Source organism: Acomys minous, assembly GCF_964271855.1.
Source record: "Acomys minous genome assembly, chromosome: 15".
NCBI lineage: Eukaryota > Metazoa > Chordata > Mammalia > Rodentia > Muridae > Acomys > Acomys minous.
Window position 1 is genome coordinate 79,375,533 of NC_140497.1, and position 17,530 is coordinate 79,393,062.

General features: G+C 46.5%; 2 protein-coding genes across 28 annotated transcripts in view; both read right to left on the reverse strand.

Annotated features, from left to right (window-relative positions):
• The window catches only part of SCD5 (stearoyl-CoA desaturase 5), a gene marked incomplete at its 3' end in the record, with an annotated part of 102,360 nt that extends 100,670 nt beyond the window's left edge, over nt 1-1,690 (reverse strand). Inside the window, 3 exon segments of the mRNA XM_084760557.1 lie at nt 291-391; nt 393-747; nt 1,420-1,690. Of these exon segments, the coding sequence (XP_084616683.1) occupies nt 291-391; nt 393-747; nt 1,420-1,585 (622 nt within the window). The 5' untranslated portion in view covers nt 1,586-1,690.
• Nucleotides 1,691-8,560: 6,870 nt separating this feature from the next.
• SEC31A (SEC31 homolog A, COPII coat complex component) overlaps nt 8,561-17,530 on the reverse strand; it is a 59,737-nt gene continuing 50,767 nt past the window's right edge. For 15 of the 27 annotated variants that reach the window (XM_084759947.1, XM_084759942.1, XM_084759940.1 and 12 more), the window contains 5 exons: nt 15,427-15,485; nt 12,733-12,996; nt 11,441-11,560; nt 10,998-11,069; nt 8,561-9,131 (listed from right to left, as the gene is read on the reverse strand). In XM_084759947.1, the coding sequence (XP_084616073.1) occupies nt 8,952-9,131; nt 10,998-11,069; nt 11,441-11,560; nt 12,733-12,996; nt 15,427-15,485 (695 nt within the window). In that variant the 3' untranslated portion in view covers nt 8,561-8,951. Of the gene's footprint in view, nt 9,132-10,997; nt 11,070-11,440; nt 11,561-12,732; nt 12,997-15,426; nt 15,486-16,789; nt 16,829-17,530 lie in introns of all 27 variants that reach the window. The other 12 variants (XM_084759951.1, XM_084759938.1, XM_084759932.1 and 9 more) reach the window with 1 other exon arrangement.

The window sequence follows — 17,530 nt, forward strand, 5'->3', positions numbered from 1 at the left end:
CATAAAAGCCAGATTCCCTAGCCCTTCCTCCGTGTGCCAAGGAGGGCAGCTGTGGCAACATAGGGGTGGCAGCATTGGGGACTCCAGGTGCCTCGGCCTTCAATCAGCCAACCGAACAGAAATTACAAACTCCCTGGGCAGAAACACCTGCCCGTTCCAAAGGATGGAAAACTGTACTCTTTAGAGTCAGTGTTTCCGGGACAGTGGGACGCCTTGAGCAGCCTGAGACAGAGAGCGCACATCTGGACCCTGCACTGTGACGGGGCGCAGCGGTGGCCTGCCAGACTTACCCCACAACAGAGTGAGCAGGTTGGTGTTCAGGATGAGCACCACAGCCCCTAAGTGCAGCAGGCTCTTCAAGACCACATTCCTCCTGATGACGCTCAGACGCTCCCTGCGGCTCCTGGCCACCGCCGCCCGCCGACCCTTGGTGTCCTGCACGAATTTTCTCCTTGGCGTTGCAGAAGAGGACCTTGTCTGGTTCTGCAGCGGTGGCCGGGGCTGGCATAGCTGGAGAGTGGTGGACCCTACTGCCTCTAAGCGGGACGTGCCTCTTGGATACTCTGTTTTCTTCAGAGTGACTTGCTGGTTGGTGCCTATCTTGGTGTTTAGCATCTGTTGCTGCCTTGTTACGCGCGCAGCTCAGCTGCGAGGAGGAGGTGGCAAGAGGCAGGAGAGGAAGGAGGCGCCAAGGATGGACTGGCGTGGGGTGGTGGTAGAGAGAGGTTGTGGGTAGGGCCGGGAGCACTGAGAAGAAAGATGTAATGAGATAACAGTGGCCTATCACTATTGCCTGCGGAGGGGGGTACGGGGGTCGGGAGAGGCTCTTTAAAAAGAAAGGGAGCCTTTGGCCTCCCTGCGGGACCACCGAGGCCGAGCCAGAAGCTGGATTTGGTAGCCGTGGCCCTGGTGCTGCGTGGAATGAGGTTCCCGGGGCAGGGTAGCACTCCTGTTAGGGTATGCGTGTTTTTCTCCAGATCGCCCAAACACTAGTTCCAGATACTACCTTATTGGGAACACCATCCCCCTTTTTCAGAAACCACAAGCCATCTTTGTGGGGCAGTTCTAGGCATCTTTGTACTCAGTTAAGGCTAGGTCCACCGACAGACTCGTAGGTCTTTGTGTCTAGATGTAAAATTACTTGGACCAACGGAGAAGGGAGGCAGTGAGTTTGCTCTACTTAGGTGGCCGTGGATGGTGGAAGTGTACAGTAAGTGCCCGGTGAATACCTTTTGGGGATACAGAGATGATTGGGGGCTGGTGAGCATGCAGGGCCACCCTACCCCTACAGCCCCTCGGTTGATAGTCAATTCCACCCATAGACTTCTTCCCCCTGCCAAGACCTTTTTGTTGGCAGAACGAAACCTTGAGGAGCCAGGCTTTAGAAAGATCACAGAGATCGTTCCAAGGAAAACTTACCTATGAAAAGAGGGCGGGAGCGGAAGCAGAAGGTGAAGCTGGTGGCCCAGAAAGTGCCACTACAGGTGGACAGATGAAAAGGGGAGCTTTGTGTTCCACTTTTCAACTTGGTGGCTTTTGATTTGATTTGGTTGGCTGTGTTTTTAGCCCAGACTGTCTTTTCCATCTGGATGGGCAGACATGCATTTGGCTTCCAGCCTCTGTACAATATAATATAGACCTAGAATGTTTCCAGCCTCTGAGACTTACTGCTGAAAAAGTTCTCCCTTGTTTGTTCTTTCTGAACTCTGCCTGGCTGATTCAACTCAGCTGTTCTGGCTGAAACTCATCTAAGCTGACTAATTCAATCTGGCTTCTCTCAGCTGCTGGCGTTTTGCTCTGCTTGGCTTCAAACTAACTCTAGCCATCTGTTCTAATCTTCTGGCGTCTTCTCATCTCTGGCTCATCTGTCTTCACCTGTGTCTAGCTTGTTTTCTCTTCAGCATGTCTCTGTAAAACTGTCTCCTCCCTCTCTCCCTTTGCGCTTCTCTCTCTCAAGTCACCTTTCTTTTCTCTCTGTCCTGCTGAGAGTTGGGCATATCCTATTCTGTCTCAGTTTTCTCTGTCACTTTGTCTGTCTCTCAATTAGACGTCACTTTCATACATGGCTACTTCCTTCTACCAACTAACTTAACCTTCATGTTCGGCATTAAAGGCGTGTGCTAAGGATGAATGTCTGTATTCCAGCCAGAGTAGCCAGGTTGCTGTATTAAAATCCCACTACGGTCGACACCTCGGAGCCAAGACTGACCACTTGTATGACCTTAGAAAGGCAAGAAATTCCAACCCATTAGTGTTTCCCCGCCCCAGGGTGAACCCAAGGCCTTTTTGCATGCTACACAAGTGCTCTGCCACTAAGTTTCCTGTGTCCGTGTACATGCATGTGCACATGCACAGGGGGTGGGGCAACGCATTATTATATGCCAATCATATAAAGAGGTGGTCCCCAGGAAGCGCTCTGAGCTGTTAGAGGTCACTCCTTCTCTTCGTTCTATACCCTGATATGTGGCTCCTTAGGTCAGGTCCCCAGAAATGGATGACAAGTCATGTCATTCTAGAGTGAGGGCAAATGGGACAATAGCATTTATCAGGCAAATAATTAACAAAAAGATGCTAAGAACCAAATAGTGTTGTTTGCAACATAAAATTTGTGGCTGATTTACTAGAAGGGCGAGGAGGAAAAAGTAATGTTTGGGTGAGTATGTTTATATATAGTTGTAGGAAACATGACATTAGCTATTCTAAGTTCAGTGCTCTCGGGATTTTCACACTGCTGCTGAGACGCACAAACATTGAGACATGTCCAGACATGTCTAGGATCTACTGCCTAGCACAACTGCAGCCATTTTGTGTTTAGATTGCCATTTGATCATAAGAAGAAATTAAGTTTGGGTTCTCGGGCTGTGCCTGCCTGGGAGCTGAAACAGCCTTTTACTTACAACTCAGTACTTGTGGAATGTTCTGCTTGAATTAGTAATATATGTTCTACTTAAACAAAACCACAATACCCTGCTATGTTCTTTTCCCCTGGAATTATGGGGAACTGGCAAGTCCCCAAGCCTACATCCTAGCCAATCAGCTTAAAAATGCCGTGTCTAGCTACCTAGATACAATATACTCAGAACAAAAGTGATCATGTTTAGCTAGTTAAAATGATGCAATGCTGCCCTCCCCGCCCCCACACACCCTCCACTGCTGCCACCACCGCAGGCGCAGCTTCCTACACCTGGTTACCTGGTTACAGTTTTTCTTATAAAAAGCCTGCCTTAGAAACAGACCAGCATCACAGTCTGGCTCACAAGCCCAGATTGTAGCTCTAATCAATCTTTTTTTTTTATCGTTCAATAAACTTCCATCAATCTGAGTCTGGTGTTTGAGGGGTCAGTGTGTGGCTATTCCTGAACCCTAACATGCTATGCCGCTAATCCATAAAGCCATTTCATCTTACAAAACTGAAAATCTGTACACATCACACAACAATCCACCCGTTTTCCCCCCCTCTCCCTGGGGCCTAGCCCACTGTAGTACTCTCCCTATACCTTTGAGTTAGAGTCTTCCTACACAGTCTTACATAAAGTAAAATTATACAGCATTTGTCTTTTTTGTGACTTGCTTATGTCATGTGGCTTAATGACCTTAAGGTCTACCCAGGTGGCAGCACATCCCAGAATTTCATTCCTTTTAAAGATTGACCAATATTTCACTGCTTGTATAAATCACATTCACTTGCTATTTTGGTTTCTTTTCCTGTCGATGTAATAAAATGTCACTTCACTGACAGAAGTGACTTTGGGTGCAAAGGTTTGTTTTTGGTTTCAGGTTATAGTCTGTCAGGGCGGAGAAGTCTTTGGACCAGGAACTTGAGGCTGCTGGCTGGTCCCTTAGCATTAGGGTCAAGAAGCAGAGCCATGAATGCACACATTGTAGAGCTTAGACCCCTCCCTCCCATCTGGTTCCCATCTTGTTGCTGTTGTTGTTTTGTTTTTCAGGTCAGGGTTTCTCTGTGTATCCCTGACTATCCTGGAACTCACTCTGTAGAGCAGGCTGGTCTTGAACCCAGAGATCCACTTGCCTCTGCCTCCTGAGTACTGGGATCAAAGGTGTGGGCCACCACAGCCCGGTGCTTTCTCTCATCTTACACAGGCATATAGTTTCCAGCCTAGAGAGCGGTGCCACCCACGAAATGAGCAGGTCTTCCCACCTCTAAGGATGTAATCTAGACAATCCAACGCGAGCCTGCCAGAGGCCCAGCTTCCCTGGGATTCTGCGTTGTGTTGACGTACCAGTTAACCATCTCACTGTAAATAAGCAGCACTCCAGCTGCTGCCCCTTTTGGCCTGCTGTGAGAAAGCTGCAAGGAGCGTGGGTGTACAACCATCTCTTCAAGATAATTGTCTCGAATACGCACCCAAGCCTAGCTCCGAGGGGGGGGGGGATAGTCCTAAAGTAGAAAAGGCAGTCACAGGCTGCCAGGGGGAGGTGAGGAGGGTCAGAGAATTCACATGCTCTGAAGATGGAAGGGAGGGAAGACAAGAAGAGCAAAGGGCTGCATCAACCAAAACCAAGTATACCTGAAAATGCTATACAGCCGTGCTTGTGTGCCCACTCTAAAGATTAAACTAAAAACAAAAAACAAAAAACAAAAAAACCTGAAGCAGAAAAGAGGGTTAGGGATGTGTTAGGGATGTAGCCGAACAGTGAAGTGTTTGTCTAGCATGGCCAAGACCCATTTTGACCCCAGTAAAGAGGGGAAGAGAAGGAGGGAGGGAAGGAGAAAGGTGAGAGAGGACAGGAGAAAGGAAGGGAAGAAGGAACGGGGGGTGGGAAGGGATGGGGGGAGAGAGAGAGAGAGAGAGAGAGAGAGAGAGAGAGAGAGAGAGAGAGAGAGAGAGAGTGTTAGTTCAAGGCTGACCTTAAAATCCTTGACTCAGGCATCCTCCTACCTGAATGGACATGCACCACTGTGTCAGCTAATTTTGAGTTCAAATTATTATTATTATTTTTTACAGTATATATTTGTTGAGACTCTTCTAGAAGCCATGCACTTGTCTCCGTCTACAAGCAGCATATATGGCATTAGGCTCTGGGAGCTCACCCACAGTGGGGCAGGCAGGCAATCATCAGTCAGGAGGGAAAGTGTATTCCGAGGTAGCATTCCTTTACAAGACCGGGTCAAGGCAGGTTAACATTTAAGACCTATACAAGCGTCCCTGTTGTTCACTGCATGGCTAAAAGGGTTTACAAACCCAACCAACCTCCTCCTTATTTCTCCACCTGCTGCCACAACTCAGCTCCCAGATATACATGATTATTGTGACAGAAGAATCACTAATAACCCATAAACTTCGCCCATCTCACTAACACCAACCTCCTTTTCTTTTCTCTCTGGAAGTTGCTTCAGTATCCTTCAGTTTCTCAGCATCAGCTGTTACTGTTTCTGCTTCAATGGCCTCTTTTTCTTCCTGCCCTGTCAATTACGGTAGGCTGCTCTCAAAAGGCCAAGGCCAGGCTGTTCTCCGGCAGGGGGCAGGAATTTGTAAACAGAGTTCAGGAATGTCAAAAGGGTGACCCAGATTTGCTGCACCAAAGGGAGGTAGGTGGGACTGTGTCTTTCCTGGCACGCAAGGTAGCTGTGGAAAGCTAAGCACACAGCGAGCAGCTTGTTGCCTCCAGACTCAGACCACAAGCCGCCTCTTCTGTGCGGTCCACTCATTTCCCATCAGAGGGCATGATGCATTTCTTTTGCTAGAAATCAAACGAACTCTTCAAGAGGAAAAGTTCCCTGAGAGCTGTGTCCCATGTTCATCTTCCATCCTCTCAGAAGGCTTTGATCATATACAAAGACGCCGTAGCAAAGGTGGATGGACCAGAGGCTCCGGAGCCCTCCGCCCACTCCTTTTTACAGGGCTTGGTTTTACAGCTTGGAAACCGAGGCAGTGCAAAGGGGCATGCTCTGTGACTCCCAGACTGGAATTCTTCTGTACTGTCCCTCCTGAGGCCACTTCCAGCAGCTGGGACCAACTAGGCTAGCCCACAATCCACCGCTTCACCCCTGGCCCCTATGCCCTCCCTACTGTGGTCTGCAGGGGGAAACCATTCTGAATCTAAGTGATCTCTGAGGCTCTCAGCAGTGAGGAGTGGCGAAGCTGCCCCCACACTCCGATGGATAACAGCCCCTGTCAGCCACACATCCCATCCCACATGGCAGGGTCTTAAGCAGGGTCCACTTCACATACCGGAAGCAGGAAGGGTAGAGGTGGGCTCTGGAAGGGCGGCTCAGTGGTTAAGAGCTCTAAGGATCTGGTTCAGGGCTCAAGCACCCACACAGCGGCTCACAACCTGCTAGTCACTCCAGTTCTAGGGGATCTGATGCCCTCTTCCGGCTTCTGTGGGCAGCAGGAATGCAGGCAGTGCACATACATGCATGCAAAATAAATCCTTTATGTAAATGATCCTTAAAGAGCACACTAGAGATGAGATCTAACATAGAAGAGCCCAGCCCAGAAGCCAACACCATGCCCCAAGGACCACATTCGCTCATAACCCTTCCTCTACTTTAGAATGGTACTTAAAAAAATAAAAGTGCAGAACAGGAAAACTGAAGGTGTCCGGGAATCACAAAACAGCAACTACAGACCGCACATGTAGGATTACTGTGCTAAGAGGGAGCTGTGTCCTCCTCCAAGGAAAGAGCAGCCACTCGCATGCCTGAGGTTTTTTTTTTTTTTAAATAATTTATTTATTTATTTTTTAATTTATGTGCATTGGTGTGAGGGTGTCAGATCTTAGAGTTACAGACAGTTGTGAGCTGCCATGTGAGTGCTGGGAATTGAACTCAGGTCCTTTGGAAGAGCAGGCAGCGCTCTTAACCACTGAGCCATCTCTCAAGCCCTCATGCCTGAGGTTTTTATAAGACCGTAGCTCTCTGTAGTCTAGACTGACTTTGGACTCACCATCTTCCCGCCTCAGCTAAGTGCTGGGATTACAGATATGTTGCTTTGATCATAACTGAGCCTTAAGCTGAAATTCCTGACTTGTAGAGGCATTTATTAAAATAGAATCATTCCAGAAGGCCAGTTGACTCTTGTCTTCTCTTTAAAAGGAGAAAACTTTAAAAACTTCACTCTTTCCATAATCCATTTTCTTTATGCTTCAGAGGGAAGAAAAAAAGAACTGTTTGGGATTCAGCTCAGTTTACCTCTGACTGTTGATATGAATCATCTCCAAGAGTCCACAGTGGGGGGGGGGGGGAAGCCAATGTTGAACTGGAAAGAGCCTAGCTCCTCTGATGCCAGCGGGAGCCAAGGCTTTGTGCCCACACTTGGTTGGAGCTGCTGGCAGGGGGCCACGGCCCCACTGCTACCTATGGTGTGTCTAACCTGCGGGAAACTCATTCTCTTGTTTTTTCATTCCTTCCTCCCCTGTCCCCCTTCTCGGAAGCTAGCATGGTGCTTGTTACAAACTGTTCTCAGCTACAAAGTTGAGCTTAATTTTTCAAAGTATGTGTGTGTGGGGGGGGGAAGGGGGTCTCAAAAACAACAACAACAACAACAACAACAACAAACACATACACACACAAAAAAACCCCCAAAGGTTCTTGCAAGCTGCTTCCCCAAGGCTCTGAGACCCACTGGACAAATGCTCCTACTCCTGCACCCTAAAATAGCCCACGTAACCACCCAGGAATAATGGGGATCATTATTTTTTTGCTAGTCATGTTGTTATACATTAAAGTAGACAATAAGAAGCCACTTGACAGAAAACTTGGCTGGAAAATATATGGCTTTGATTTAGGATCTCAACTGTAGTAACGTTTTCTTTCTGAATTCAACTTCAAGACTATAGGTAACTTCCTAGAAACTGGGGCAGCGGGGGGGGGGGGGTTGGGGGGGGAAGCAAATCTCTAACTATGAAATAAGACAACTCCATCTTGAACCCAAGCAGAACACAGAACCCAGAGAACATGGCAGTGTGTGCTGCAGCTGTGGGGACAGCATTCCCTTCCTGTGAGTATCTAAAGCTAAGTACCCACTCAAAACTAGTGTGTGCTGATACCACCGACGAAGCAACTCCCACACATACTTGCTCAGGACCAGGCTAAAGTAAAGTTGCTTTTTTCCCTCTATACGAGCAACCCCAAAGGGATTGCATATCAAATATCCTACATATTGGATATTTACATTAGGATTCATAACAGTAGCAAAATTAGTTGTGAAGTAGCAACAAAAATAATTGTATGGTTGTTAGGAAGGTTGCGGACCACTGCTCTACGGTGGTAAGAATGGACCACACGGCCTCACATATGCAGAGAAGTGCCTCATCACAGACAAAACCCCAGCTCTGCATCCTCTTTTTAAAAGACTATAGGGCTAGTGAGAAAAGACTATGGATGGCTCAGTGGGCAAGGGTGATTGCTGCCAAACTGATGACCTGAGTTCCAACCCCAGGACCCGCATGGAGTTGGGAGAGAACTGATGCCTACAGGGTATCCGCTGACTCCCACACACACAGTGGCACGCCCACGCCCACTCACATGTAAATAAATAAAATGTAGTCATGATGTAAAAAAATAAATAAATAAAAAGGCTATAAACACGTAAGATAGGATTACACACTTTAATCTGATTGATGTGGAGAAAGTATGGAAGACATCAAAGTAATTTACTCTAGGTCCATTTTATACATAGCCAGATGCAATTTTTCTAAGAAGTATACCAAAGTTTTAAAACCACATTTTGTCTGAATCCCACGGGAAACCACACTGTGTGTAATCCAGGAAAGACACAATCTCCAGAAGAGGAAAATCATAGTGGGCAACAGAAGATTAAAACAACAGAAAGCACCAGGGGTTCAAGCAGTTCTAGGGTGCAGATACCTGCAGAAATAATGTCAAAGCTCCTGGGTGGTTGCCATGGAAACATGCTAATGAGGGGTTGGTCCGAGTCTTAGCATGGCTTTCTTTGGAGAAGCGGCAATGTCAGTGGACAGTGTCCTCAGACACCCAGCTTACTGGCCTGACTGAGGACAACCTTGAGGACTGGCATGAACGCCGACGTCTCGCTGAAGTTGCTGGTGCTGACGATGTGAGTGTGGACAGTCAAGCCTTCAGAGTAGTTCCTTGTCTCGATGCTCCTCGCAATGCTGTGTAGCCCGTTGATGATTGTGGGGGAAAGCTGAAATAAAGGCGGAGGCACGAGAGGGTTACAGAGAGCCTGAAACACACTCTGAGAATGAGTAACTAGGTAGCATTTCTGGGATGTTTTAAACCAAACAACGATTTTAGACCAAGTGAAGTCACAATTTAAAGTAGAAGCGTGACAAGGAGATGTGTGTGGACGTCCTCTGTGAGTCACACATGCTGCCAAGCAGGTCCTCACTGACTTCCGCGGGCAGGCGGCATGCTGACAGGGCTTCCCTTCTCCAGGGACTTTAGCCTGAGCCTTTCACGCTCTGCTTCAGGAAGGCAGGAGACCATGAACCCCGACACCTCCCAGCTGGGAAACCGTTGACTCGAAGCCTGTTCTACAGCAGATCCTGCACCTTCTGTTCTGCCCCTGGGCTCCAGGCATCAGGGTTGGCCATGTAACACAATTCACCAACTTATTTTTTTTTTCAAAGTTTCTCTGTGTAGCCCTGGCTGTCCTGGACTCGCTTTGTAGACCAGGCTGGCCTTGAACTCACAGCAATCCACCTGCCTCTGCCTCCTGAGTGCTGGGATTAAAGGCGTGTGCCACCACGCCCGGCTTAATTTACCAACTCGTACTGAGTTTTACTTTCCACTCTTCTGTCATGACGGGGATGGGATCCAGGGTTTCAGTGTGCACTAACCCTGAGCCACAATCTGGAGCCCTTAATCGTTTTTTAAAGTTCTAACTTCTCTCCTGGCATTTAAAAATTTTGGTTTTCTTTTTTCTTTTTCCCCTTGCAATTAGATCTTGCTATGTTGCCCCGACTGGTCTTGTACTCCTGGGCTCAAGCAAACCTCTCACCTTGAGAGCTGGGACCTTTGACCCATGCTGCCATCCCTGCCCTCTCCCTTCCTCAACATCTTTCTGACACAGGGTCTCATGTACCCTAGGCTGGCCTTGAACTACGAAGCTGCACTGAGCACTGAGCTCACCTGTCACTTTTTAAGATCATGGTCTAAGCCAGGCGTGGTTGCACACACCTTTAATCCCAGAACTCAGGAGGCAGAGGCTGGTGGATTGCTGTGAGTTCGAGGCCAGCCTAGTCTACAAAGCTACTCCAGGACAGCCAAGGCTAACACAGAGAGACCCTGTCTTGAAAAACAAAAACAAACAAACCTAAGAAAAGAAAAGAAAAAAGAACACAGTCTAGCTCTGTGTCATGGTGGCACCCAGTACTTCCTACACTTTAGTAGGCGACACTTTTGGATCAGTCACAGGCCACGCCCCTTCCTATGAGATCAGCTTTCTTTGCTTCGGTTCTCGTGAGAGAAACATTTTTATCAGAGAGACTGAGTATGTCAAGCAGGATTACTACAAAACACAGCTTTGTCCTCTCCAGTCACAGCACTCTCACTATTGAACTCTCAAAAGGAACAGCAGGTCAGCGCAGGACAGACACTGACGTCTTACAGTGGGCTCTCTTCTCGGTCACAGAGCATCACCCTGCCATCTGGCAGCGACATCTGGTTTTGCCTTTCTCTATCAGCTGTTGCAGGAGAAAAGGACCAGACATCTCCAGAGGGACGACGTTTCTTTTCTAGGAAACAGGGCCCCTGCCTCCTCTCTGGCTTCTGATACATGGGGCATGTAAATGAGCATCAGGCCATTCACCCTGGGCCCAACACAGTCCAGTTTATATTTCTGATCTTTGTTACAAAAAGGGCAAATTTCCCCTCTAATGTTTTCTCCCCACCCCCAACAAATGAGATCTGGGAAAGTCCGTTCTGTACTTTTGTGACAATTTGCTATTTATCACACAGAAAGACAGTGCTGACAAGCCAGCCACGTACTTTATTGGCAACAAAGAATAACTGACCGTGTTAATCCACCTCTTCCCCCGAAAAAACTTACTGTCTGTTCCCTAAGTTTGTCGTATAGAAACTCCAGGCGTTTGCTGGCATCATCTAGTTTCCTCTTGGTTTGCTATACAGGAGAGGAAAAACAGGTGTCACACTTGAGTCACACACTTTGTAACGTTGAGGGTCTTTGTTTATCAATGCAACAGAGGCAACTACGACCACAGCGCCTTCAATAATGAAGGAGCACCACAAAGGACTTAAAAAAATATTAGAACACTTTCTTTTACTATTTTAGTATATGTATTTTGCCTGCGTGTATGGGCACCACGTGCGTGCTTTCAGAGGTCAGAAGAGGCTATCTTCTGGGAGTGGAGTTACAGATAGTGGGTGCTGGAAATGAAGCCCAGGTCCTCTGCAATGGTCACAGTGCTGACCCAACTCTCCAGCCCCAGGCTACATTTTAGTTAAGTAAACTATGAGAAGAAAAATGCATACGGGGTCTGTGGCTGAAGAGAGGCAGCGCTGGATAAGATCCTCAAACGTGCTCTTTAGAATGAGGTGCTCATCCGGAATAGGTTTCTTGGTAATTTTTTCTGTCGGCAGAGCCTGCACGTGCTGCAAGAATTAATGTCATAAAGTAATCAGAGATGACCACAAAGTATTTTATATTCAAAGTTCTGATTCTATGTGAAAAGAGAGACCCAACCGCCTTATAGACAGATCTGTTAAAAATACAGCGAAGGTTTAACATGTGACATCACGGACCTGTGACGAGACAGGAAGATACCCAGGAGGCACTCGTGGGTTTGTATGAGCATAAGGGCTGGGGTTCTAGCTAAGGGGTAGAATGCTTGTCCAATAAATGTGAAGCCCTGGGATCAACCCCTGCATCACACACACACACCCTCAAGTAACTGACTGGTTACATACATAGTCCCTTATTTTTGTTTATCCTAGCATTCTTCTACCCTTTTACTTTTTCCATTGTTTTCGGAGACAGGGTTTTGCTGTATAACACCCAGGGTAGCTTGAAATCACTGTGATTCTCGTACCTTAATCTCCAAAGTGCTGAAATTACAACTGTGTATCAACCTGACAGTTCTTTTAGTCTCTGTCTGTCTGTCTGTCTCTCTCTCTCTCTTCCCGCCACCCCTCCCCCCCTCTTTCTGAGACAGGGTTTCTCTGTGTAGCCTTGGCTGTCCAGGACTCAGATTCACCTGCCTCTGCCTCCCTGAGTGCACTACCAAGCCCAGCTTCTTCTTTTACTCTCCTTGAGGAGTGCTAATTGATTACAAAAACCTGTAAGGTTAAGCCAAAGGGTAAGACAGAGTAGATCATGATAGAGCTAAGTACAAAGATGGAAGGGCAAACAGGGACTCTAGTTTTCTACACATTTACTCATCAGTTACATCTTTTCATTCACTCAAAACAAAACAGGCAATTATGCATCAGGACTTGCTACGTACTGAGAGTCAATACAGAAATGATCTCAATCCTAAGGAAGCTCACAGGCCACTGGGAGAGAAAGAAACAAAGCTTAAAATGTAAAGACAGGTAACACTGTGATGCTTAGGGAACTAAAAGATATGGCTCAAATCTGTCCAAAGGGAGGGACGGGCACTTCAGAAAATTCCATAAGATAAACGTGGCTAACCGCTCAAGGACGGAAAGGAAAGCATTCCAGACAGAAGGAAGCATGCAGATGACAAGGGCCACAGTGACACAGGGGACCACATGGGGGCCAGTATGACTGCAACAGAGAGAGCAAGGAGCTCCTACAGACTCACCTGGATGGTGTTCCCAATAGGAGCTCCTGGGGCCCCTTCAATGTTGGGCTTTGAGAAAGACGGCGGCATGCCTGATTGAGCAAGAGGCTGCTGTATGCCATGGAAGGGCTGGCCACCTGCCAGGTGTGGCTGTGGGAAGGAGGCCTGGCTGGCCAGAGGCCCTGGAGCTGAGGGCTGCTGCGGCAGCACCTGTGACTGGGGATCACCTGAAGGGTTCATGATTGGTGACGTAATGGGAACAGGAGGCATGAAGTTTTCAGGCATCTTTTAAAAGATGAAAAAAAATAAAAAATAAAAATAAGAAAAATGAAAACAGCAACATTTCCTTAGCTAATAAAAATAAAGGCCTTAGAGTACCCTATAGTTACAATTCGTAGCAGAATACTTTTTCCAAATGAAATTTTATGCAGAATTCTAGAGTAAAACATCAAAGTAGACCTACTGTGTTAGCATGGGTGAGGACCATACTCAGGGTCACCTCCCTGTCTTCTCACCCAGACTCCCAGTAACAGGCACCAAAGCCATGCATTTTCATCCAGCAGCACAGGAACCAATGTGTCATGCACGTGTGCTCATGTGGTGCATGTATGCATGTGTACATGTTAAATGACAAAAGGATGTAATTTCAATTTCATAGATCACTAAGAAGCTATTACTTGGCACTAAAGATAACAGCTGAAGTTTCTGGTTGAAATTAACCCTCTGCTGGGCTTCCTTACTGACTGCCTGCCTCCCAACGTTACATTCTAGCCTCTCAGTATTATTCTTGGGGAACGAAATGACCAAGAATGTCCAATATATATAGCTTCAATGAAAGGAAAAATAAACCATTTATATTCAATAGTTTGTAGCAAGTATTGACATGTAAAAAATGCTAAGTACAGAGTATTTCTGTTTTTCACTTAATATTTTCTGTGACAGGAAGAGCAAAATGGCCTGGTGGATAAGGGCAATGGCCACCAAGCCCAAGCATCTGAGTTCAACATCTGGGACTCACATGGTGGCAGGAAAAATCAACTCTCTGCAAGGTGTCTTCTGACCTACAGACACAAACTGTGGCACACTCATAGGAAAGAAAAAGAAAAAGAAAAAAACTTTTTTTTTTTTTTAATTGCAAGGGGCTGGAGAAACAGGTCAGCAGTTAAGAACAGTGGCTGTTCTTCCAAAGTATCCAGGTTCAATTCCCAGCACCCACCTGGCACTAACAACTGTCTGTAACTCCAGTTCCAGGGGATCTGACAACCTTACATAGACATACATGCAAGCAAAACACCAATAAACATAAAATAAAATTTAAAAAATCATTAAAAAGTATTTTTAAAAGAAAATATAAAGTGTAATTACAAATTAATGTTGATTATAAAATATTATCATGATTACTGCTAGGACCCCAAAGAACTAACTAAACTAAACTAAAAAAAGATCAACAGCAAAGCCAGAAATTATTTCCTGCTGATTGAGAGGCCCACAGGGAGCTGACACCTTGCCTTTTAAAGGGGCTTTAATTTATACCACTACATCAGAACAAGACTTTCTTGGGGGTGGGGATAGGTGGGGTAGGTCAGTTAACACAGGCTTCCATTACAGATCCAAGCCAAGACTGGCTTCAGACTATAAACAGCGTTTGGGATCTGGGCTGTGAGGTTCCAGGGTTTTGGCATCTTATTCAAAGGACTGAAATAAGGGCCCACGTAAAGCAACTTTATTCACAGAAAAAAAAAAAGGTTATAAACCGTCAAAGTCAGGCAGTGGTAGCACACGCCTTTAATCCCCACCCTCAGGAGGCAGAGGCAGAGGCAGGCAGATCTCTGAGTTTGAGGCCAGCCTGGTCTAGAGAGTGAGTTGCAGGACAGCCAAGGCTACACAGAGAAACCCTGTCTTGAAAAACTGAACCAAACCAAAACCAAAACACACAGATTAGGAACCTGTCAAGACCAAAGGCAGGCCACATGAATGAGGCCGCTCTGTGGTCCTAGGTTTGTGGCTGCTGTTGGAGGCCTCTGGTTATGGAATCCAAAGGTGGGGGGAGGGGGTATGGCTACTAAGAAGTATATCTTTTGTTCTCTATTTTGACTGATAGATTAATTTATATAACTATTTCTCCATTGCATGTCTGATTTTCATCCCATGCAAGCTAAATCATGTGTAGACACAGATGGTCAGTAGAAAATTCTTCCTAAAATTTGACTGTGGACACGGTTTTGCTTTATTACACATATGCCCAAAGCTAGCTAAGGAGAGATCATCAGCCTTTCTACTCTCGACCTCGAACATAAGCGGAGACCAGTTGTTCAGAGTGTGCAGCTCCATGAAGGTGGAGGCTCTCAGTTGCTAGGTACACTGTTCAGAGAGGGAGTGTACACACAGTAGTACATACACACAAATGTCGCAGGCTGCCTAGTGCACTGTTAGCAGAGGGAGGGCAGCATAGCCCAAGCCACGGACGTTCCAAGTTCCTAAGCCATTCCCCAGGCTCGCCTGCCTCAGCCTCCCAGGCACTGAGGTACCAGGTGTGTGCCGCCCACAGCCCAGCCTTGGACGGCATTCTCCCCTTCCTCTCATCATAAATGGAAGGAAACCTGGTGTGATGCGTTTTACACACATTAGTCCCCAACCTTTGCCTCTAAAGAGATGGTTAAGTGTGGTGTGACTACCGACAGCAAAGACAAGCACTGGGTAGAGAACTTCTGCTACCTTCTTCTTCTTCGGGACTCTGTTCAAAGCTGGAGGATCATTCCAACCATTCTGTGGACCTAGAACGGACAACAGAAGACATGTTCCTTTAGAACCCTAAAAGGAAGAAAACGACTCTTCCCACACTTGCAAATTCTCCTTAACTGTGAGGTAACTGCCACACAGGCTGTAGCAGTCAGCTGGGTCCCACAGGGCTGATTAGCAGGCAGCATACACTAACAGCACTGCTATTTAAAGTAAAGGGGCTGTCCCGAGCTTAAGGCTGAAGCCCTTCCGTGTAAGTGGACACACACCTTCAAAGTCAGGAGGAAGAGCTGGGCCGGGGGTGCTTTTGCAGAGTTCCATCACACTTAATGCACAAAGAGGAGTAAAGGGAAAGCCTTCTGTGAGCAAGAGTGCAATTCCACAAGCACATCAGCACAGAGGCAAACCATGGCTCTGTCTAAAACAGCGCCCACCCCAGGAAGCAAGTCAATGGTGGACCATTTGCCCAGAATAGGAGGCCCAGGTTCTATGCCCAGTACCACAAGACAAACGGCAAAACAGCAAGAGTCCAGCTAGAAACAACAGCAGTAATTCTCATCACTTCCTATCTTATGAAAAGTACAGTTAAATACAGTAAGCTTCCTTAGAAACTGAACCCAACACCTGGGCAGCTCAGAGTCAAATGGTCGTCAGTAGGGCTCACTGTCTAGTACCAGTAGACTGCAAAACATGCTCAAGTCGGACAATTTCTAGGTCACAGCACGCTACTTTACACCTCACTGTGGAAGCCAAAGCACAGGTGTGTGAGAACACGTGAAGATGGAAAGTGGCCCCCAACTTCTAGTGCATTGTTTTCAGGGTGCTCCATGGCTTGCTGAACTGATATGAATATTAAATCACAACAAAAATTCTTGGCAAAGCATGGAAGCAAGTTCGTGCTTAATGTCACCGAACACAGCCAGCTCTTTTCCTCTAAGCACAATGGACGTAGCTAAAGAGAACTTCCTACAAGTTCACCTGAGACAGGAGGCTGGACAGGGCTCTGGACACTCCAAGGTGGTCACAAGCTATTGAGTCATGTCTGCTTAACAGATCCCAGAACACACCATCACACCCAGGAATCATTCAATCTCTCCCGTCACCTCATATTCTTAACTGCATACGGCAGTCCCGTCACTGTGCTCACACAGGGACAGACAGCGTGATGATTCACAGCTGCAGTCATCATATATATTTAATCACTTCTAAATTTTGATTCAATGAAAAAGCTACTGAAAATCAGATTTAGAGTAAGTTCACATGCATTATTGTTAATGTTTATTCGTTAGCTGTACTGAATGATTAATTATTTCAAAGATCTGTTTGACAACCAATTCACCTTCCAATACAGATGCCTGGTCTTGGAAAGGTTGATTTTCTGTAGACAAAATGTAAAAGTCACTTAACCAGTATTATGGAAGACATTCTAAACTCAAATTATCACTTTACACTTTTTCTTCCCTACTTAGCAGCACCCAGAAAAAAACAAATTAACTTTAAAGGAACAAAACTTTACAATTTACTTACTGACAGGGTCTCTAATTAGATAGCCTGGCCTGCTCACAACATAGCCCAGGCTGCTCACAGTGTAGTCCAGGCTGCTCACAATGTAGTCCAAGCTGACCTTAAACTCATGATCCTTCTTCCTCACCCTCCTATATGCTGAAATTATAAATATGCACTACCGCATTTGCCCTGAAACTTACTTTTAAGACAAGTTATGTGAAATGTCTTCTGTCCAAGTAAGAAAGTCATTAATTTTGGGGGGGGGGGTAAATATCAAATACGATGAACTCTTAAAACAGCATTCCCCCCTTACTATGCTATCTCCTCTAAGAGGAGTGTCTCCCTAGTTTTTATCTTGACGATTTCTCTATTTGACAAACGAAGCTCAGCACATCCTAAAGGCACAGAATTTCCCCACACGACATCTACTTATACCACATGGCACCAAATGTTTTCATGTTGGCATCATTCAAAGCTGTGTGCGCTTCTGGCTGGCTGCATGTCACAAATGTTCTGGTGCCTACATAAGCCAGAAGCGGATGTCAGGTGCCCTGGAACTAGCTAGTCACAGGCA